At 42.1% G+C, this 24,471-nt stretch overlaps 1 protein-coding gene across 1 annotated transcript in view; it reads right to left on the bottom strand.

Annotated features, from left to right (window-relative positions):
* Positions 1 to 9,271: 9,271 nt before the first annotated feature.
* The window catches only part of LOC122813964 (zona pellucida sperm-binding protein 3-like), a 31,335-nt gene continuing 16,135 nt past the window's right edge, over positions 9,272 to 24,471 (bottom strand). Inside the window, exons 6-9 of the mRNA XM_044086521.1 lie at positions 12,320 to 12,405; positions 12,128 to 12,231; positions 11,383 to 11,487; positions 9,272 to 9,436 (exon numbers count right to left, since the gene is read on the bottom strand). Coding sequence (XP_043942456.1) covers positions 9,336 to 9,436; positions 11,383 to 11,487; positions 12,128 to 12,231; positions 12,320 to 12,405 — 396 coding nt within the window. The 3' untranslated portion in view covers positions 9,272 to 9,335. The remainder of the gene's footprint in view (positions 9,437 to 11,382; positions 11,488 to 12,127; positions 12,232 to 12,319; positions 12,406 to 24,471) is intronic.

The following is a 24,471-nucleotide window of genomic DNA, read 5'->3' as shown; positions in this document are numbered from 1 at the left end:
AGAACAAATCTCTGAAGCATTCATGAACTTATGTTTTGGACAAGTGGCATAAGATTGTGCTTGGAGGGAATGTAACCCACCTGAAGTCACTTGATACTGTATTATCTAGACCCCAGACCTGAAGACAGGATCTTATGCCCCCCTGCTTGTTGACATACATTATTGTGGTAGTGTGTGAACTTTGAGGGGCCCGAGATGCATTTAATTATATATTTATTTTTGTGCATATGCAAGTATTTTCCATGCCTCACTGCCCAACTCATCTGGTTTAGGCATACAGACTGGGTGCCACTGCTTCTTATAAAGCATTATTCCTATCCTTCAGGAAGGCAGGCTTTCCTTCAGCTCCTTTCAAGTCAAATGGAAAACCTTACATCAGGTTCCTAAGACAGATAAGGCATTGGTATTGAACCATTCAGATCTGAAGTGTTAGATGAAGGATGCAGGAGCCAAAAACTGGCATCAGTTCAGGCACTTTACCTGCCATGTGAATTACAGAAGTGTATACAAATGTTAAATTGATTAGATTAGGCTTGAACATAGCCATCACTTCAGGTCAGGTTAGAGGGTTTTCTTGTAGATAAAAAAAAAAAAAAAAAAAAAAAAAAATCACACATTATTTTTGCCCCCTCCTGACTATGGTAACACTAAACATTTTATCTGTGAGAAAAGGCCTTGTTTTTTCCTTTACTAGTTATTGGATGTGTACAAACTAGAATAAGCTTGCTAACCAGCCTGCAAGCTATACACTATCCATTTTTGTCCACAGGCTTCAGTTCTAAAACTGATATCCCCTCTCACTTTGGATTCAATATTTCATTTCCAAGCTGATAAAGAACCTGGTTTAAACAAAGCAGCATCTTTAAAGCCTTCTTATATACCCCATCCCTTTAAACACCAGTCTTTTTTTTTTGTCTTAATTGCTGGTTATTTTAAATGTGTATTTTGCCTTTTGTAACTGTGGTGAATAGGGCTTGTGCCTTGAAAGCGCTTGCCAGCGGTTTTATTTTATTAGTTTTATTTTTGCCTACTTGGGACTTTGAACTTCAAGGTCACCAAAGCAATAGATGAGGGGAAAATGGTCAACACTGCCTACCATGACCTGGGTAAAGCATATGAATACATGGAATCCTGCAAAAAGAGGAGTGAGGCATTTGAGTACCCTTGGGGCATTAGAAAGGTACAACAAAGCTGAGAATTGAAACTGCAAAGAAATGTAAACATTTCCTGGACAGGATTAATGGGGATGTGGAGATATGCATCCTTAATCTAGAAACAAGAAAGCCCTAAGTAGAAGATGAAATAATGCCTGAAGGGATACCATCCAAAAGGAAGTGTTGAGCAGTGAATGTATTCCTTTCAGGGGACCAAAAACATGCTAGAGTAAAATCCTTCCCACCTGGGTGGGAGGCATAGCCTGAAGTGTCCTGCTACAAAGAGATTGAAGAACCCCTAGGAAAGGCATTTCCCAAGGAGGTTGAGGAATGCCTAAAAGGGAGGAAGAGGCTTCCAAACAATGAAATATCCCTGAGTGATAATGGGTAGAATCTGAAGTGATCAGAAGCCAGTTTAGGAGAGACAGGGAGATGGACAGAAAGGGACCCCGCTGTGAGAGGAAAGCATATCAAATAGAACCAGGCTTAAACTGAAAAGGTTTCTGGGAGGAAGGAACCAGAGTGACTTAGGAACATACCCAATACCCTTATTACCCTTAAGAGGGAAGCAAGATTGCCTAGAAATAAAGGTGGACTTGGATAGTTAATCTGAAACTTGGGAATGGGGAAACAAAGGTATATTTCAGCTCCTTCAAATGCTTTGCCCTTACCCTGGAGGGACACGAGGTCAGCAGCAGCTCCAGAAAGACCTATCCAAATGTTTGGAGTGGACATCAAAGCCTGAAAACAGTAGTGTCTCATGACTAAGCCAAAGGCAGCAGCCCTGAAGAGGCATCAGCTGCATCTGAGTGAATAGCAAGCAACTTGGGAAGTGGAGTCCAACAGGGAAGGGGCAGAAGACTTCCACTCAGAATCAGGGAGGTCACAAACTACCTCAGAAACCTGGGAGAAGGCCATAATATTTCTGATCCTATGGAACTCGGTCAATGGCCCCAAGAGTGGCAGCAGTATAACCCTTCTTGCTCAACCTTTCTAGCCCTATCCTTAGCAGAAGGTAGCAGCTTGGTGGAGGGCAACAACTTTGATAGCTTGTCAGAAGATAGACTACAGAAGGGCATTTAAAGAAATCTGCAATCCTCTGGCACCTTGCAGAACTTGTCTGGCTTTATGCAGGAGGAGAGTCAGGGACACAGAAGCTGCAGAAAAGGTAGCAGCCAGAACATGAGGAACAGTAGATGGTTTGAGAGATTACATGTGTAGGAGGTCATAGTATCTTTTTATCAGACTTGGGAACAGTACCACTTTAAATAGTACATTATATGGGCATTTGTATCTCCCAAAGGACAGCTCTTCCAGAGGGGAATCTGTACTTAAGGAATCCTCTTCTGAACCATAGTCCAAGGTGGAAGGAATTTGGGAAAAGCCCAGGATCCCCCCAGTCCAGATGACCTTCTGAGGAACCAAAATCTAAAAGCCCCTTGACAAAAGTGGAAGACTGTCTTGGCCACCAAAGTGTGTTCCTACTCTCAAAGCATTAAATAAACCTAGACTGCAATCCTGTCATTCAGACTGGGGAACCTCCATAACAGTGGAAAAGCTTTGTCTTGTATTTTTTCTGCAGGATGTCCACTTGAAGCACCATTAGTCAAACCCCTAACAACCAATGGTGGTAGGAGTTTCCTCCTACACTAAAATCTGAAGAATCCCCCTCTGTCCCTCTGATATCAGAGCAGGTTACTCCTCAATGTAGAGTACAGACTTTGAAAAGCCTCAAAGGACCTGTGAAAATCTGGATCCATGCCAGCCTCATTCACAGCACAGGAATCCTAAGCAGGCACTATATGGTCCTTCAGGGCTTTCAGCTGCTGAAAGATGTCCTGAGGAGGCTGAACAGTTGGCTTGGGCCTATTTTGGCCTTCTTGATAGATGTCTGGCCCTTGGGATGGGAGGAGAGGACTACATAGGGTGAAGGCATAAACTGTTCTAATAGGAAGCACAAAAAAAAGATTGAACATGGGCCATGGTCTTTCCCAGACTGAAGTTCCCCCTTTCTGTATGACATGAATACCACACAAAGGAAAAGACCCAGTGGGACACACAGCACAGAAGGAATTCAGACAGGATGAAAATGGGGTCCAGAGTGGTGGCAAAGTGGTGTGCTTTCATCCATTCATCACCTTTATGCCCTACATCTTTGTGCAGGAGCATGCATAGGATTTAAGAGGTTTACTATTGTTTATTCGAACGGAAAAACATTTTCCATTCAAATAAATGGGAATAAAAGAAAAATAACTACCGTTCACAATGTCTAACCAAATGCTCAACACATTAGACACCAAGAAACTGTTGCAGAAAAGAGGAAAATCCCAGGATGCAAAAATCTCCCTCACCAGCCTCAGTAAGAAGCGGAGATCCCTCAAAATCCTCAAAAGCTAGTTCCGAAAATAAAATTGCCAAAGATTCCAAAGACAACCACAAGGCATTCTATAGTTCTGTCAAGAATCTAAAGGGCAAAGTGCAGATCTGCACTGAGCTACAACAGAATGGCATTAAATATACAGATACCAAGGATATTGTCAATATCCTGGCAAATCTATTTAGTGCCAACTTCACCCCCCCCTCACCCCCTAAAGGGCCCATCTCAATACCAAAAGACTGCCAAATTCCAATAATCATGGCCACACAGGTAGAAACCGCACGCTCCAAAGCCAAGAATACAGCATCCTTGGGACCAGATGACATCCCAGACTGTGTACTACATGAACTACAAAATGAACTGGCACCTCACTCGTGTCATGTTTAATCATAGCCTCACCTCAGGCGTCATGCCCACCGAGTGGCACAGCTACAGTTATCCTGCTCCACAAGGGAGTATCTGCCTTGGATCCTGGGAACTAGTGTCCCATCAGTCTGACAAGCCTGATCTGCAAGGGCATGGAACTCATTATCATGGAACTTATAAACAAAGACATTGACAACCTTCAAACACTGGACCCCACCCAGTTTGGGTTTGTGAAGGGCCAATCTAGTCTAGTCTCCAGACCTGTGAACGAGGGTAAGGCTGTCCATACAGCCTATCTGGACCTAACCAAGGCCTTAAGACACCATCCTTCACACTGGAATCTTAGTGAAACTTGATAGGCTGGGCATAAATCCCTATGTCACTTGATGGGTTGCTTACTGACAGAACCCAGACTATAAAAGTAGCAGACTCCCAAATCCAGCTCCAGATAAGTGAGCATCTCAGGCTTCAGTCCTGGGACCACTCTTGTTTGGCATCTACTTCTGACGTACAGGCCAACACCAAGGGACTCTGGCTAACAGTTTGCAGATGACTGCAAACTGGGAGCCATTATTGAATCCCCAAATGGAGTGTCTACAAAATGGCCTTACAGAAACAGATGCCTGGTGCCAGAGCCAAGGGCTCAAGCTTAATGCCAAGAAATGTATAGTTATCCCCTTTGGAAAAAAAAAAATGCACCCATGAATTACCACATAGGTGGCAGGACACTAAACATTGAAAGTGTGATGAGACTTGGGACACAGGTGGACAGTTCTCACTTGATAACCACTCAGGAAATCCTATGTGGCACACAAAGGGCTTTTCTTCATCCAGAAAAAAAGGTTGTCGCACTGTACTCATCCCTCATTAACATTAGAGGGTAATGCCCCATTTGGTATGTACCTCACAAGACATCTGTAACAGCTGGAAAGGCCACAAATACTTCACTAAAAGAATCCCAGGCCTAAAGCAGATGCCATATGCTGACAGTCTAAAACTCCTCCAGCTATACTGTGGCATAGTCTACTCTGAGGCCATCTCTGCTTAACATACAAGGTCATGTCAAACCCAGATCTGTTGGACATGCTCCACTTAAAGAAATCCCAATCCCTCAGAGACACACGCTCCACGGATCCAAACCTTGTCACAATGAACAAAACATGCTGGAGGGATAGGTTCTTGACCCAGAGACTCCCCATACTCTGAAATAAACTGCCCATACATGTCAAGCAGAGCACCTCATTGGCCCTCGTCAAAAGGAACCTTGATTGGATGGGAAATTCACCCCAGGAATCATGTCAGTCACCCTGCTAGACAGGGGTCCAGAGAAGTAAATAGTGGGAAGAAATATCCAGGGAATTATGGCTAGGCTTGCATAGGCCCTAGGGCCAATAGCCTAGTACCAGCCTATAAACATGGTTGTCAAAACCACCCCTTGATAGCCATACAAGAGCCAATGTAAATCAAACTCCTATACAGCTATGTTTTTGCAGGGGAAGCTCCCCCACACATATATTCTAACTCCAAGATTGAACTACAGTGGGGATGGATGAATTTCCACTCCCCACTGTACAGTGATCTCTGTGCAGATAGATTTCCAGTTATGCCAATGCAGTTGTGCATTTGCATAAGTGGAGTAGACTATCTGGTGCAAAACTGCGTGTGCGTTCAACATTGTTTTTAGTCACATTGCAGCCAATAGAATGTTGTTCACACAAATAGTAAACAGATGTACGAGGCCTATAAAAGCTGAAGGTTTTGGTATACTGACGAGACATTACTTACCCTTGTCAGGAGATCCTCTTAGGCAAATAGTGATATGGAAGAACATTGCTTGTTAAGGGATTTGGCCAAGAATTAGGTAAAGGAATGAAACCCTGTACCTTCGACTACAGAAGCAACTCTGATTACTCCTCTGCACTAACTGCAATCTAAACATCAGTGTCTACTTTCATTAGAATATGCCAACTTAGGCTAGTGTCAAAGCCCTTTGCCAGCTGTGCTGTATGGACTGAATGAATATCTGCATTTGTCAAGGGGATATGCAGATTAAGGTCAAACGGTCATATGAGATTAGTCAAGTTCCATAGAACTATTAGTCCAATTAAGGGTCTATGGTAGGGCCTTGAGGGGGCATTGCATCAGAAATGTTAAAATGCAGGAGGGCTCAAAGAGGGAATGTTTTAGTGCCATTAGTCATCCTGATACATTTATGGGCTAGTTTGGTTAACTGTCATTTGCATTTCCCAAAATTAAGGATTTTTATTCATTGGCCTTCCAGTTTTAATGTGTAGTTTTGACCTTTGTGTTGTCTAGTTTTTGGAATAGTTCAGACTGACAGCTTTGGCATCAAGATTAAGTTTAATTTTATGCTAATGGGAGACCAAACCACTTTGCATTATATTTGCAGTTAGTGCTGTGCACATCGTTGTACAACTGAAGCTGCACTATGGTGAATATGGTCAATGAACTGACTTTACAGGGAGCCTGCAGTTTAAGCTATAATTTATAGGCTTTGAGCACTAGCTAGGTTTGAAAGTAATAGGTCCAGAAGCATTATGGTCTACTTTATTGTAGGGAATCTGAATCTTTGCATCCATAGCTTTTGTGGTGTAGATATAAATTGAAGATCCAAACAAAGATGTGTTAGGAGTAAAGTACCCTTGTGCTCTGATAACATGTTCTATAGCAGGCTAAAATCAGTTTGGAGATGTGGTTCGGGGGGGGGATAACTCCACAATTACTCTCCGGCCTAAATACATGGCAATATGCCAAATTCCATTATGGAGCAGGAGCAAGTGCTAGCTTTGCAGTGAAACAAGATGTTAAACAGTGTAGTTTGTTTTGACTGATCAGTCCAGTTGCCTTAGAAGTGAGAAAGTACATGAAGTCTGACCAGGTTACCAGGACCTTTACTTTCAGGGGGATGAAAATGTACATTGCGCCTTTAACATTTCATGGAGGACAGCACCTCCCATTGTTCTGCACAGTTAGTAGTGCAGAATGAATCAAAGCACCAGGTGCAAGAACTGAACACAGTTTTCAGATCTAGCACCAGAGGCAGTCTCACAAGTTAAGTAATTAAAGACTTCCTTGAAAACAACCTTGATAGTCAGCCATGTTGGATGTCTTGTAGCCAGACTTTGCTTGAAGGCACTCTGAGGGGGACAGTAAGGGCTTTGGCCAGTAAGCAGTAGCCAAGCATGTGCAAGCCATCCTTGCATGAAGGAAGTCTTCCATCTCACCCCAGGAAAACATTGCCCACCCCCAACCAAAAGTGACAGACTACTTGCATATTTACCCTACTCTTGCACTTGTATTTACAAAGCTGGGCAAAGGATTCCACTTGAGACTCCCTTACATTAACACATGCATGCCCCTCTGGGAGAACAGCCATGAAATATTCACACCCATGTCCCTAACAAATATGGACTAACTGCTCTTATAACATTCTGGATTCTGGCACCAAAAATAACCAAGATCACCCTTCCCTTGTCCATTCCTGTCAAGTATTATGGGTACCAGCAATTGAGTTGTCAATTGCTAGGCTATAGCCAATAAGGGAAGTGAAGCAATATGGTGCTAGTTTTCATGCTGAAAAGCAACTTTAAGAGGCTTGAAGGTGATACTGTTTAACAAGTTCATGGAGAAGGTAGTACATTTAAGATGGCATTGTAAGGAGACACTTCCTCATAGTAGGTTACTAGGCCAATAGCCAGAGGGCTCTTACAAGCCTAGCTAAGTTCAGCCCATGTTGAAGAATGTCTGGTTCAAGCAGACCTCAAAATCAGTACCTATTACCACTGTCCAAGAGGAATACAGGTGAAACCCCAGGGTGAATTTCTGGTGACCCACCCAATCCAATAGTCCAAATTAATTCTTAAAATAGGGCCAATGAGGGGCTTAACATTAATAGGAAGCTTGTTCCAAAGGTGGGGCAACCTCAGAGACAATTCAAGTTCTATTTATAGGACCTTTAACCTGGTATCTGACAGTGTCCTGTGTGCCATCTGACTTGTAAATGTGGAGCATTTCAATTAAATATAGGTCAGAGATTGCTCTATATGCAAGCACAGGTGGCCTCTAAGCAGTCAGTACAACTGAGTAAAGTGACAATGATTTCAGTCTATCCACACGTGCTCTTGAAGACCAATTTTCTTTGCAAGGAACCTTTGTAGTCTCTCCAATTGCTGCAGGTGTTTGGTAAGGAACATACCAAAAAGGGAGCATTGTACTCTACCAGCCTACTGAGGCAAGAGTATGGGGGGTAGGTTAACACCACTTTCTAGAGACAATGCCCTTATGAGATTAGAAATATAAAAATACACTTACCACTGTGGAGGCATGGTAATTGAAGTTAAGGTTGCTGTCAACCTGTGTGCCCAGATTGCTCACCAGTGTGCTTAGAATATTGCTATACCTGCAGTCAGCAAGTAGGCAATTAGTCTGACATAGGATATGTGCCCTCAAAGCTGTAGCCCATGTTCAGAGTGGCTTGTGTCTAGTGTAGAGTTCACTATTCCATGCAGATGTGAAATACATTACTCTAAAATTCCAGAAAAAATTTGAAACCACCAAGGGAAGCAAATAAGCCAACCAGCATGAAAAGTACCACAGCACTGCCCCAGGACCATCCTTCCCCACCCAGGCCATACACACTGTTACTGGAGCAGTAAAGTCAACACCTTTGCCGATTAGTGGTAGACCCCAGTCACTTCCCTGCTGACTGATCAGTTTAGTCTAGTCCCATAAATGCAACCAACTATAAACCTGGTCATTGCCTTAAGCCTGCATCTTTTGCTGTGACATTCATTCCCAATGTGTGGCCATATTGGAACCGAAGGCCATCAGATTGTAACATCCTCCATGTCTTACTTTTGCTTTCAGATTTTATCCTTCTCACTGAATGTTATAAGATGGCTGTGGGATGCAGAATAGGTGTCTGACTTCTTGGAAGAGTTCTGCCAAGTGATAAATACCTGTGCCCCTAGCTCCATAGGATAAGGGGCTTACTTTAACCACTTGTGAGCCCTGTATTGCTTAATAGCTTCGGGATGCATTGTTTCTCCACTTTCCTTCACAAGGCAGTGGGACGCCACATTAGTGTTATGCTCTGCATCTGTGACCATAGTTATCCAGTGCCATTCCTTTACTATCCTTTTGTCAGTTCATGCAAAGTATTATTTGGCAAGAATTTTAAAATTCCCCTGCAAGCTGTTACATTCTGCATTATACTTTTCCATTCCAAATGCCTTTTCCTCAGCTTAAGCAGAGGATCATGCATTTTTCAATAATAAGTCCACCTTTAGGTTTTCCTACATTCCAAAGTATCTGTCAGAGTTCAATGTTTGATCAAATGAAATTAAGCAGCAAGTATTTTTGCTAAACATTTATTTATTATTGGAAACATTTCAGTGCTAAAGTTTTGCATTCTGTAGTTACTTCAGTGCTTCGCGTTTCATGTAGACCACCAAGGCAGCAAAGAAAGTTACTATCCCAAGTGCAAGGATGGCGAAAGACATTGCTTCGAGAGCAGAACCTAGAAGGAAATAAAAAATGTTGAACTCAGTTTGATGTCTGCATACTCAGATTTAATGGTGACAAACCCCAGATTACTCAACACAATTGTATACACAAGCATGCCAAGTTAAGTGCTGAGGTACAGCAATGCCTTCTGCATTTCACCAGGAAAGCCAACTATGTGCAAGAGTTCCTTTGTTTAGGTGGTAGCAGTGATATTAGGATCACAGCCAGAAAATGTAGTAGATAAACCCATTAAACGTTTTCCACTTGCAAGTTTCACAGCAAAGGTAAATGCCTCTCTTGTAAAGACCATAAAAATAAGGGCTCCACTTCTTGTAAGGAAACTTGCACTTGGATGTATGTGCAGCTGTCTGCTGTTCATAACCTACTTGTCAAATGGGTCTCGATTCTAGTATTGAATCGAGAAAAAAGTAATTTGGTGTGGAGCTCTTGCACATTTCTTGTAGAGTCCCAAGATAAGTGAATGCTATTGCCATCCTGCAAAAACTCGCTATCCCTTGGAGAAAATGAAATTTCCTGAGATCTTATCTGAGGATGGGTCCTGAGCTTTTTATACTCTTGCCTGAAGAATTGTTACCATAAGTGCATCACTGCACCTTCAGCCCATGTGTTGGAATCATGGGGCAACACCTGGCCTTCCTACATACATCATACTTTCCAAGGTACAAGCACACATTCAGCTTTCAGCTGAAATTTAAAACCCAATCAGATAAGTGGTATTACATCTATCCCCCTAGAAGGGGAGCCACTGGGTTACTAAGTGTAGATCTTGCAAGTCACAAGTGCAATTTTATGCCACCACATCCAAATAGCACTACCACTAGTATGGTGCCATATGCCACTCATTTCAGTGGTTTAGTCACACCAGCAGCATTACTGCAGATAAATGTCACCATTCTGGACAAAACCCTTATTGCCAAATTCATGCAGTTTTAGCATGTTTACCAACCCCCTTTAAATAAATTTAGGCATGCTTGTGGTATTACAAGTTCTAGAATAAAGATACTTTCCTAGCCATCCACACACACTTAAATCCACTTTTGAAGGACAACATCTTGGTCTACCTAATCTACCCACTGTCCTAGGACATCATGGCAATTCAACTGCTATTCATATCCCCATGAATCTCCAAATTGCCTCCAACATTCACACCAGTAATCCATTTATCTTTTGGTCAAAGGTAGAATGGTTCTGCTAGTTACTCATGAACACAGTACCACTTCCCAAAGGCATTCTACATTTGGTGTAGATGTACTCCCTTGGTGAAACTCAGTCCCTTTAACAGTAGTCACTCAGTGATAATGTCCCAATACTAATTTGTTGCCTTGTCCAATCCAAACCCCCCCCCCCCCCCAACTACAGTTTTACAGAAGATGTTACTTTGTCAAGTGCCTTTATGGCAACACCAGCAGTTTAATGCAGCTACAATGTTTCTGGTTCACTGCTTAAAACTTGTATAGGAAAATCGTGCAACCCCTGTAGACAAACTCAAGGGTTAAACTGACATATTTGGAGTTAGGCTTTTTGGGGGCAAAATTCAGTAGGATCGTTTTACAATAAAGTTCAACCTTATCCTCAGGCGGAAATGAAAATGAAAAGGAGAAAATGCCCCCCCCCCAACATTTTCCTAGTCATTTCTAGGACACCATATTATCCAGACATCTCCCTCCTGTTAACAGCATTCTGTTATTTTTCCTTTTTCTTACAGCAGGCTCTCTTGCACAGCAATCTTTTTTATTGCTTGGCTCTGTTTGAATTTGACAAAACTGCAATATGAAGACAAACTGGGAGCCTATTTTTTGACCCTTAACACTGCAAGAGAAGATTTGTTAATCACTTCAGGGGAAATTAGAGGGCAACAGTTGAAGACTTTCATACATACTCCAGACACCAGTACTTGTGCTACCCAACTGCTAGGGAGATTTACAGAAAAATACCTACCATAAGACTTCTGCAGAATGGGGTGGCCTTCTTTGAAAGTAGATTTTCCTTCAGCAAGTGGGTTTTTAATCACAACTGGACCAAGATGAACATCTGCCTGAGATGCTGAAAGAAAACATAAGTCATCTACTGGACATTTTAGAGAAAAAACACATTTCCTTAACATTAAAAGCAGAGTGGCTTCTCCTCATTTCCTCTATATGAGACCCATTAAGGAAAGAAACCTCTCATCATATCTGGTGCCATTTCCATTTGTAGCAGCAGGCTGGAGCTCAAGTCAGTCCCCTCTAATTGGCAGGGTGCAGAATACATGAATCAAAGTTAAATCTGAGAAAAGCTGGCAGATTCATGCACCTCTGCTGAAGCCCATTTACAATTGGAGTAAATATAATGCACTTTAAATTTCTAGCAACCCTCTCCATATTGCCAGATTATTCCTACAGAAATGAGTCAGATATAACAACCCTTACTACTTCATCTCAGAACAGTTAATTCAGAACTACATGCAGCTCTCCAAGCAAACCATGGAGCACTAATCCATCCTCAAAGCCAAGGTGGTTTGCTCTTGTACCAAGACTCCAAATGCTCAGTTCCATACACCAATTGTTCCTTCCCCTTGCTGCTAGTGATTGCCCCCTTGTTTTGGACTTGTGTCCAAAGGCATGTCACTACCCAGAGTACTGGTTACATAAGGGAGGTTGTCAAATTTTTCACCAAGTAACTAGATTGTAGTTAATCCACTTACCCTTCAAAGCATCTCTCTTGTGTAGTCGTCTAAAAGGTAGATTTCCACAATTTCCAGTCTCGCAACATCTGCAAATACTACTGAAACCTTCTACTGCAGACCATCTGAAAGTTTAGGGAATCCCATTAAATTTCAAAAATCTTTCACTGCTAAAGTTTGTGAAAATTAAAAAGTGCAACTGTACAAACTTACACGTTTTTAGTGAAGGAACAAGCCTTATTTGTAGAATCTAGTATCTGAGAAGTACTCACAGCTTTAAGGTGGCAGGTTATGTAGATCTGAAATTAGATCAAAACAGTCGTTACTCACCTGGCAAACAATGCCCTTTACTTCTAGGATACAATAGAGATAGGATTCATACTTTCTTGGTATAGGTTCCATTTTACTGCTAATTATATAGTCCAAGTCCTTCTCTGCATTTGTATAGGGTCCCTAAAGCTTCAGTATCATTTACAGCTAAATCTTGTATAGAGGGATAACTCATTTCAGCTGGTGCACTATTCCCAGATGTAGTCTAGATGCATTGCTGATTTCCTACATTTTTCAGAGCTAGTTCATACTGACCATGAAAACTGGTTACAACACACCCCCAGCCTGCACCTTTAGGAGCATACAATGGGGAATAAGCAGAAACACACAAAGTAACTATATAATACAAGCAAGTCAGTTTTTCCACACATTCTTCATAACCTTACATCTACCCCCCCCCCCCACCCATTTTTGTAGTCCAGTGTTAAGGACTGCCACTCAGAGTTAACCCCAGCCTGCATCATTATGCAAAGTCTAATTCTGTTAAGGAATTTACTGACATTTATAGCTAGGTGTTAAATCACTGCAGTCGCCTTCACTAAATTTATTATATGCTGCATAGGATAAAACATCCAGCTTTCTAAAGATAAGGCACTGCCCATGCACCTAAAATATTGACAACTTAGAGCTGGGTAAATTCTGGGTGCCAAGTCCTTCAGAGCTTTATATAATATAAACAGCATATAAATTTAAAAAAAGCACACATCTGTGGGCTTAGTCCACTTGCTAGCAAGAATTCTCTTCAGGAAAACATTCCACAATTTGAAATAAACTCTATAGTAAATTCTAGCAAGCAAATGTTTGGATGGCCATGTGACCATCATTGGGGGCTGGCAAGTAAGTGCTGTGCTAGTCATGTTCAGTGTCAGTGTCACAACAGGTAACACTTGGTTCCATCCCTACACTATGGGGATGGATTGCAGGCATTGCACTAGTGTTATCCTTTAGTGACATTAAAGGAGGGGCCAACTACTGGAGTGGATGGTAGCAGCTTGGTTAGATTTAAAGTATCCCATGGCACCTATTAACAGGGTAAGGTGAAGTCTGATGCCTGGCCAAGATTTCCTAAACATTACTTTGGGTCTCCCTTGAAGAGAGCCTACTAGCTTGACTACCTTGCAGCTATGGTACCATTTATGGACTGCTGCCATCATTTTTACCTGGGTTTCAGGCCTCTTTCCCCATGAACTTACTGGTTCCTCTTCCCTCTGGAAAAAGGACATTTCCAGACAGCCTTTACCCCCTCAGTAGTCTTTGCAGTGATTATCTGTAGCTGAGGCAGAGTCCCCCCCCCCACCTATTTCTGGTTCCTTTATTATTGTAATCCATTAAACCAGAGGGTACAAACCCACTGCAGTTATTGGAGCTGCCTTTTTTGGCCATGGGAAACTAGTCCCAGGAAAGATTTTGCCTACACAGTCCAAATAACTTGTGGTAAAAGGTCCAGTCACTCCTATTAAGTATTCTTGTCTAAAAGGAGAACTATTTTGCTTAGCTCAGTCTCAACTCTAGATTTACTGTAGCAATAACTGACATCTGGGTGTGGGTAATACTGGATTTACCCACAGCTGGTGTTGGTCACAAGGGCAAAGCCTGAGTGGCTAAACAGGCTAAATCCAGCATTACCCACACCCAGGCGTGTGTTATTATACAATGACATTTAAGAAAAATGTTTTCTTAAACAATGGCATTGTATAATGCCTCCTTTCTGCCCTTCCGCAGCTGTCTGGTATTGTGGCAGTTCTGATATACTGAACATGTGTATGCTTACGCAGTACATCAGAGCTGTGGGTGGAAGCAACAGAGAATGCAAGATCTGAGTTAAAAAAAAAAAAAAAGCTGTCTCGCTATGTTAAAAGGAGTTTAACATAGTGAGACTGCCTTAAAAAAAGCAGAGATCTTGTGTTCCGAGACTTACTAATGGAGTCTGGGCGACAGGACCTTTCCATTAGTACAAGTCTGGTCAGCGTGCATGTTGCAAATCAGTGTGCATGTTTTGGAATATTAATGGGGGGGATCATTGTATAATTAAGATCAGGTTAAGGGAAATACATTCCAGTATTCTTTGTCAGACTGATTATTCTCCATTTTGTCAATTACCAGAACATTTGAGATATGCTTATGACTTAGCTGGTGTTATCTTCCAGAACATCTACAGGCCCCTTTAGATTTGCATGGTTACATTAGTTTACCAGAAAGGTTTGTATTTGAAACCTCTGCAGTACCCTCAACTCAATATCCACTGTCCAGGACCATGGACAGTCAACTGACTACTAGTTGGAATTCTACATTCCTACCATTGCAATAAGGATCCCACAAACTGGCTTTCCAAAGATTCAGCGGTACTCAAGTTTGCTGACTCGAGGGGTAGAAAGCCTATTCTTTCCCTGATGGCAGAATCTTAAGTGCTTCATGAATTTGGATACCCATCCAAGATCATTCTGTTCTCAAGTGCTGCCCCCCCACACACACACAACCCATTACCTCTCATCCCCCCTCAGTTTTTTGGGGGCTCAAACTGAGCTGCACTGAAACACTTGAAAAGGGGCAGAGTCCAAAAACTGAAAAACAAGAAAATTGCCACACAATGAAGCCCGAAGGAAGCTCACTTTAATGCATTACCTTTTGTAAATACTCTTGCAACAGTGGATAATTCAAGTATACAGCTACAGTGATGGCCTTGTGCAGGATGAAAGGTATTCTTGGACTGGCAATCTTTGAGAGTCAGGAATCTCTTTATGATCTCCTTTGCAGACTGGACTTCTAGAACATCTAAAATTTGTTTTGACCCCCCCTTCCCTCCAACAGGCTTGTAATTGAGGGGGATCTCTTCAGGGGGTGCTAATATTTTAGCTCTTCCTGACATTTTCCCCACACTCATGAAGACTCCAGGATCTCAGTATACCAAGATTCATGACATCTAGGATTCCTCTAGCCATACACCCCATAAAATTCAGTGGCACTTGTTTCACTCAGTTTTGTATTCTTTAAGAACTGCTTTGGAGAAGACACCAGGTCAGACATTGCTTTGAGAGCAGTCTACTGCAGTATGTTTGGAGGACAAGGGCCACAAAACAGGTTGGCATCTGTAAATTTAGTTCTCTGTACAGCTCTACAGGATATATACCACATTAGGTTATCTACTATAATAGTATTTTCAGATCTTCCCTTCTGTGCAAATTATGGTAGCAGAGATGTAGCAATTCAGCACACTTAGACATCTTCTTTTCCCCCAAAAGCAAAACATTGCAACATACAAGCCAAGTAGGACCGGGACAGGCCCTCACAAAATGGAAATTGAATCAGGTGATATTCAAATATTGATCTAACTGTAGGGAGCACCTCAAATCCGCCTCCCTTCACAAACTGTCAAAGTTATGCTCCAGGACTCTTCAGATATAAAGGGTCATTCTGAAGATTCAGAATGGATCACTGGGACAACTACTGGGTTCTACATGCTCTCAGACAACCTTCTTACAAGATAGGGGTTGACATACCCCAACTTAAACAAGTTCAGCTGGCCGAGATGAGGAGTTTACTCTGAAAATGAAGGATTTGCACAGCAAGTAAAGGAGACAGACCTAGGAAGTCATTAGCAAGTCAGCGAAAAATTCTGTGCCCCATTTACCAAGACCCTTTAAGGTTCTCTTGTTCTACAAAGAATTATCCTCAAAGGTTAATCCAAACCTGTCCTGGAGACATCCACCCCCCTTTTATACATCACATGTTAAGACTGACATTTTTATCAGGTATACCCATCCACTAAGAAAACAGAAGACCCCTTGAGAACTTCATGGTTTACCTCCAAATTTTCCAAAACAAGAGACAGTCACTGATTACATCAGTCTGAAAGTCTAACAGTGGGTCAACCTCACTTTCCAGCAAGTTCCTTTGAAAAATATACTTTGTGCCTAAAATGGCAGACTTGCTTTAAGCCACGCTCCCAGTTCTTTCTAGAAAAGAGAAAGCATTAGTTATCTGGAGATTCAGAATCCTGAATTAGCTAAACCCAAACCTTCAGACTTAACGAGAGCAAAATTGTGAAGGTGTTCACTTTCCAAATAGTCTCATGCTATTTGCATTTCCACAAGTCTAGATAGGGTCAAGGCACACTGCTAGGGCCTTAGCTTCAGTGGCTTTTTGGAAAGGGGTGGCCACAATTTGAGGCAGCAACCAGGTCCTCTGTACAGATTTAGAACTACAAATTGAATCTTTTCCAAAATTAGAGCAGGCTTTGCTAGGACCACTTCAGGGGCTTAGACCCTCACCCTGCCCCCTCAAGCTTTGTATACAAGCCAAGGTTTAGCCATATTTTACAGCAGCAGCATTGATCTGTTCACCTTATGGCAATGACTGTACTTTTGCATCTATTTCAACAAGGGCTTGAAGGACCACCCCTCAAGGTAGATTTAGGACTGCCCATCCATTTGTCCAGGGTACACTAGCTGTCAGTTGGCTACTTTTCTTTAAGCAAAAGAAAAAAATTCATACAAGACAGATCTTAAATTGCTTCTGTGGAAGAAAACTAGGACATTCATTTTGCAGATGGGGGAGAAGTTGCATAGGACTGGATCCTTCCAACACTGTAGGCTAGGCAGAATTTAAAAGCACCATTTCCTACAGACTCTTGGTGCATCTAGAAGCCTCTGGTCTCAAGTTGGGTCAGACAAGCACCAAAAGGGACCATTATACTCTGGGCTTAGATGAAATCTGCTGCAGGCAAGTCGTCCAGTCGTAATTGGGGTGGCAACAAGGCTTTACATACCTGGTCAGACAAATACCAAGCTCTGTAGATTACAAGCATAACCAATAATATAGTCAGAGTGACACCCTGTACCTTTACTTCAGATAACATTTGGCTAAGGCATGTCTGAAATAAGGGCCAAATTGTAATTGCTTCTACACTGACTTTGGAAGCCACAGAATTGTAACTCTGGTGCTCTTTATTCATTTTGGTATTGTAGTAGAGACCCTCTTAACATTTTCACCACTTTAGTACTCATTTCACCAGGCACCATCAAAGTCAGTTTAGCTCACCAGCCTCAGAGGAACATTGAGGCAATGCAAGAACAGTCTTATGAACAGCTTTTTATAGGAAAAGATACATCTAACCACTTAAGACATACTTTGACAAGACAAAATTGAAAGATTACAAAAAGGGCCAAAAAATGGTTCATTAGCATACATTTTCAGAGGATCTTTAGTCAAACTCATCTGCAATCCCTTGGTGATAGGGAGGAAAAGGAACACATCCTAGACATTCTGCAAAAATGCAACTCCACTGGTAGGCCAAAGCCCTTAAGGCAGCAATGCCCAAGCAGTACATCTGCAGTGTCCAGTCATTTGGAAGACTGGCTATAGACAAGTAAACCCAACACTAGCAAACTGGGTTCCCCTTGTAAGCCCCATTTGTCATTTAAGGTGTTCATATAGATCTTAGTCCAAGCTGAACCACGCTTTAAGCAGAACCATTTCTACATCCAATACCTAGAGTCCCCCCACTTGCCAGCCTTCAACAATTTTACTCTATTCTCTAAACACCTTATCCATTCGGCATTTGTTCAATACAGAGTTTTCACTGTTGTGTAAGCTAAACTTAAGTGGAAAAATGTGAGTTTTAGGAGTTGGAAATGGTGCAACAAACCCAGCTTTGAACCAATGGCTGCAGTTATAGGTTCATAGGATACTAGGCTATTAGCCCAGAGGCCCTTATAAGCCTAGCCAAGAATTTAACCATATTCCCACAATGTCAGCACCCATTTCCCCTGTCCAGCAGGGACACAGGTGAGATCCCAGGGGTGTATTTATCTATTTCCCATACAGTCATTCATGTTCCTGTCTAGAGAGAAGTACTTTGCTTAACATGGAGAGGAAGTCTATTCCACAGATGGGGGGGGGGTAGTCTCTGGGATACAAATCTATCCCACCAAGTTCCATTAATGTCAGACCAGATTTAGGTCTTTCATGCGGGTTGCAAGAGTGCATTCACTTATGGATATGCACCAAGTCCATAAAGGCTGGGTCTAATATGGCCTTGTATACCAGACAAGTCACCTCTGAGAAGTCTTGAGACAGTAGAGGGACAGGGCTTTTAGCTCATCTATACAAGAGACATGAGACCCCAAATTTTCCTGGTCAAGAACCTCTACGGTTTCTCCAGTTATGTGCTTAGCAAGGTAACTGCAAAAGGGGCATTGTACTCTAATGGGAGGAGTGCCATGACTGTTCCTGGATGCAATGCCCTTAGGAAGTAGGCCATGTAGAAAGCCTTCTATACAGAAGCAACATGGTCAAACGTCAGGCTACCATCAACTTTAGTGCCAACTGCTTGCGTGCATAGTTAGTACTGTGATATTAGTGGGGATGTCCTTTTCCCCAAAGGGGATAATGCATTTGGCATTCAATTTGAGGCCATGCTCCTGGCACCAATCATTAGCTTGGGTATGGCCCAGTTTTAGAATGTTCACATCACTAGGGGAAAGTGAGCGCTCAGCTTTAAGTAATCTGCAAACTTGGTCAGCCACAGACCACTGGTTTTGGCTTGCACCTCAGAAAAGTATTTGACAGTAGAGGCCCCAAGACCAATTGTTGGGATACACTGTTCATTACAGGTCTAATGGAGGTGGCTTCCCCTGCTCATTACAGGTCTACTAGAGGTGGCTTCCCCTATTTTGACTGAGGGGGTTCTGTGAGCCAGCTACCCACCCATCTAACATACAGGTGGATACCTAGCTGGAAGGAATTATGCCGAGTTGGGAATAGTGTCAAAGGCTTTGGCTAGGTAAAGCTAGGCAGTGTACCATCTTCCCCTAATCCATGGTTTTGGAGATGGTTTTCAAAGTTGACCACATTTAATAAGCATGCTCTCCCTTTGACAAAACCAAACTGGCAACTTCCAAATGCTTGACCCCACACAATGTGTTCATAAGGCCCATAATGGGTTCCATGGCCTTGCCAATGGGCCTATAATTGCCTAGGTCAGTGGACACTCCACCTTTGTGTAAAGGGTGGAAAAAGTGACAGTCCTCCATTCAGCTGGGATAAAGCAAGTGCTCAGGCTTTGAATAGGGTGCCTAAATCGAGCTGACAACTCATGTAGGATGCAGCCAGGCATGTTGGGTCCCATGGAGACTTGAGATGCAGGTGCTGGGGAATGGATGTCCTGGTTTACCAATTGTGGTTCAGTAAAAACTTCCCCGTCTGCCAGCAGGGTTGGCTATACCTATGGCATTTGTATATGTGGTGTTATTGACCACCAGTTCTGAGCAGATTTGGTGCTCCCTTAGAGATTGCAGACATGTGAAGGCCTTGCGATTGTCCTTGGCGGATGTGACCAATTTGGACTCAAGTTAGCCTTAAAGATTTTACCAGGGACCTCGTTTGCTTGTTTTAAGAGATGGCTTCCAATGCAGCACCTGCTCCTTTGGTCCTGGACCACAATTATATACAGTTTATTGCTGCCAAGGCTCCCCAAGTCCATTATATGCATGGGAAGAGAGGCTTCAAAATACATTTAAAATGGTCTATTGGCAAAGATTCTTCCAAGAACTCTTATAGTAAGCTTATTCACAATTAGAACCCAGAAAGTTACAACTGGGGAAGTTCTACTTCTTCCAAGAGGCCCATAACCAGTGCTGTACAAAAAGCAAGTGCCATAGGTTGGCCAGTGAAGTGAAGCAAATGTTAAGGGTTTATGGCGGACCAAGTTGGGTTGTTTAGATGGCACCAAGTCCTCAAACAGGCTCTTCTTGCCGTATCTTTCACCATGTTAACGGTCCTTTGACCACATTCACTACTGTAAAAGATTAATGTATGGCTTGTATCCAGAGGTATGGTATGCCCAGTTCCACAGATACAATTCTATAGTCCTTCAGAATCTTAGTGCCCCATTTGCATGTACCCATCCATACAGGGTTCAGCTGGAGAGAACACGGGCTACCAAGAGGCAGCCTTCGTATTAAAGCCTCAAACCCCACCCTGCAAGATCCATTACACATTCACAAATACAGTACACCTGCTCAAAAGGTTACATCTTTGAGGACATGAAGGGATAAGCATCAGAATATCATGGGGAGGGGCAAGTAATATCCAACATTGTTAGTTCACAAACTAAAGGCTAAAAAGCTACCATGGGAATTTTTCCAGCTGCAATTTTCTGAAAGTGCAGACCTGTGAAGATTCTATTGCCACTTCAGCATGTACTTTATGAACCCTTGTACTAGAGCACTGCTTTGTTTTACCTCTGGATTATTCTACTTATGCATGACACCAATCTAATTTATGGCAATGGTTACCTGCCTTCTCATATCAAACTGTGCATATTTTTCCCCATCATTGGAATTTTAGACTAAGATAGTAAAGTTTGGTCATGCTGATTCATGACTGCACTTTCAGTGCAGCCTTTGTGAATGCCTGCACTTGATCAATTCTACTAGTCCAGTGGCATACCTCAGCCTAATCACTGCACCATAGCCTTTTATATGGTCCTAGTTTATTCCACTCATTCAAACAAACCTCTCCAGTTTTAACTTTCCACCTTTGAGGACTTCATCTGGATAAAATATTTTCAGAAGACATTTCTATGCAAAAAGGTAATTATGAAACTGTTTACATCCTGCTATAGCTACAAATGTCAGTTTTGCAGAGTGAAAAAGGCATTTTCAGAATCATATGAAGCAGTTGTTAGGAAAACATTGTAGACAAAAGCAAGGTAATACCAGTACATTAAAATATTTTGAGGGATAAGTTTACTAGATGTGATAACCATTAGATAAGCCTACAATAATATGCAACAGTCATTTAACTTTTACTAGAGAATACTCGAGTAACCAGAGGAAATGTGAACTGCTGATGAACATGATCCTATCCATTGATCTATTAAGATTCACTTGTGTTCTCAAAGATGCTACTACCCTGGCTATAAGACTGCTCCTAACCTGGCTATAAGACTGCTTTGCTACAACATGAATGTCTCCAGAAGATGTATAAAATGGAGGGTCATGGATTGAAAGAAAGACTATATGCCTGGATGCAAATGACACCATGGAGTTTAGTAATGGGGGAAGGTCTGAAGTCTGAACAGAAAATCTTCCTAGAATGCACCTGCCAATCCAAAAGCAGGAGGGCAATTTGATCAGCTAAACTTGCTTATGACTTTTCTAATAGTCATATGCCCTAGAACCAGTAAAAAGCAGAGCAGACATACTTCTAATGAATGTTACCTCAGAGGTAACCTGAGCTTGATATGCTGTTCAACTTTGGAAAGCAATAATGGCTGCACAGTTTAGTTTGCCAAATGTATGGCGATTTGTAGCAGTCCACAATTTGGGGATTACAAGTTACCCACACTTAGTTCTACAGCCAGAACCTCACCAAGCACTAACAATATGTCAAACTGTCAAGGGCAGGGAAATACCCAGTCAGAATTTTGCAGCACACAACCAGCAGGGGAGAAACATCCATTAGCATATGCTTAGTCTTATAGTAATACTTGCAAATGTTTAGCAAATCTGCTGTTGGGTGACTGCACAGTGGAAACTGCATCATGTAGAGGTGGACTGAACTGTGGAAACTACAAGTATCTCATGAATATGCAAAAACAGACAGTGGACTTTGAATAGAGATGAGAATTTCCTTTCCTCAGAATCAATTTTAAATTTCTTGGAAACAAGATTACTGTGCATGTGATCCGTTTGTAGTAGAGTAAGATTTCCCCAGTTTACTTACAGAAGTCTCCACACTTGGTGGGAGGGTGGCCTAATGGTTAAGGCGTTTGCCTAACAAATACAGAATGCAGGGTTTGAGTCTCAAGGGATAACTGGCTAGGCTTAAAATGGCTCGCAAGGGCAGTTAGCTTAGTACTAATCTATGAACTTGTCAGTTTAATAAGCATGGAACAAATGCACTGCCCGAGTTAATATGCAAACATTTATAGCCACCTCATAAGTGCATGCTTAGCTTTACATCAGAAAGACCTTCAAATCTGAAATGCAGCATCTGAACATTCAGGTGTTTTCCTCGAATGTGTGGGTGTGTGTGTGTGTGTGTGTGTGTGTGTGTGTGTGTGTGTGTGTGGGGTTATGAGACTTAAAGCAATGTATTCTTACTCTCCATGATGGGGAGAGATTCATTAGAATCAAAAAAGATGTAGCTGGCATTTAGAGGGCAGGGCTGAGACATTACAGGATTTAGGATATTCTTAAGTACTAGCCCTGTCCTTTCCACTGCATTTATTATCCAAACAGCATTTTGGAATTTATTGCTTGGACACCAAAAACATAGCATTCAGAGTTAATGTAAGGTGTAGTGGGCTACATGTCTATAGAGATGTTAAGTGGCACATTAAAACTAGAATACATAGAGCATCCAATATACATATATAAAAAAGTTGCATAAATTATTGTAGCTGGCTTTAGTCTAGTGTGGCTGCAAAAGTACTGTTGGTTCTGCTGAGGGGGCAGCTATGAATTCCCAAATTCAGAGTCCTTATAGAAACCATTAAAAATAATAAAAAAAAATAAATCAGTCCCCCCATTGCATGTAGATTTGATGAATCTTACAGGAAGGACAGGTTCTTCATGGTAACAGGTACAATCTATTTTTCAATACTCTTTCACAGTGTAGATGGGCAGAGATGTACATTGTCTCCCGAATCATGCAGAGCAACAAAAGCTTTGCCAACTTAAAGATGGGAAAAAGACTCTTAAACTTTTGCTCTGCATCAACAATAACCCTAGAGGTGCCACTTTCAGGTTCTGGCCAAAGACAAAACAGTGAATGGGAGAGGAGGATATTACTACCCCTCTGAAACATGCAATTATCTATCCATCTCATTCTCACTCAATATCAATGATACTGCTCATTTCTTACCTAAATCTACTATACTTTTCGGTACCCCCTGCTCCCACCACCCCTACTCTGCCTTTTGCCCTTCATGCTTATTCTTAAGAACTTGTCCTGAACTAGTTGACCTTTGTCCCACGAACATTTCTATGTAAAACTGAAGATAGTGTATGCTGTATGTTTATACACTTCTGGACCTTTCCCTGTGCCTGCACTGAAAATGGGCTTGTTTTGGCCCAGTGGACTATCACAGTAAAATGCCAATAAATGTATCCAGATTACACAATGGATTCTTACAAGAAAAAGATTTTCCAAAAATTACAGAACACAGAAACAACTTTTATATTCAGATATTCCCTGTGCAAGTGATTAGCAATTCTCAAATCTTTGGGGAAAGGGACTTTAATCTTAATCCAGTTACAGGACAGAGCAAAACCAGAGAACTAAAGTGAAAGTTACAAGACCAGGAGAAATGAGGCAAGTTGTAAATTGGTAGTTGTGAGCTCAGAGGTTGCATCCTACACACAAGCATTGTACACACACCACGACATCTGCGACACACACGCACGACCCCCTCCTCAAACCATGAAACATACTTAACAAAACCAGTGTGCCATGTAATCAATCACAGCCCTCAAGGCAAAATAACATACCCAACATACTAGTAATAGGTGACTTAGTCAGGCACGCTGACGTCCCACTCACTAAGCTGAAGATTACAGTTAACTGTCTGTTGGGTGCCAGGATCACCCACATAACAAGCACTCAGGTCACTACAGAACAAGTACAAATATGACAGTTGTTGTCCATGTTGGTGTGAATGACCAGAGCTGTACCTCTCTGGACTACATGAAAAGAAACAAGCTCTCTGATCATGTAGCCCAGGCTGGTATGACCCTGACCTTGAGTAGCATCCTGCCCTCACCAAGAAAGATATCATGGTATAAAGAAAAAAATTCAATTTAAATTGGCTAAGTTTCTGGTGTCAAAGGGGATCCAGTGTCTGCCTAGGATGACATGCTCAACAAGCCACGCTGCTTTGCTAGAGACTGCTTGCACCCATCACCCTTAGGCTTTCGAATACTGGCCAAGGCTCTTGCCACCCCCATAGTGCCTTTAGGCAAGGCTCAAGACAAACCCACTGCAGTAAATAACACAAGTAACAAAAAACCGAGGGTAATGCTACTCAATGC

Source organism: Protopterus annectens, chromosome 1.part1 (genome assembly GCF_019279795.1).
Source record: "Protopterus annectens isolate FY-2018-M chromosome 1.part1, PAN1.0, whole genome shotgun sequence".
Lineage (NCBI taxonomy): Eukaryota > Metazoa > Chordata > Ceratodontiformes > Protopteridae > Protopterus > Protopterus annectens.
This window is presented reverse-complemented; position numbering and strand designations above follow the sequence as displayed.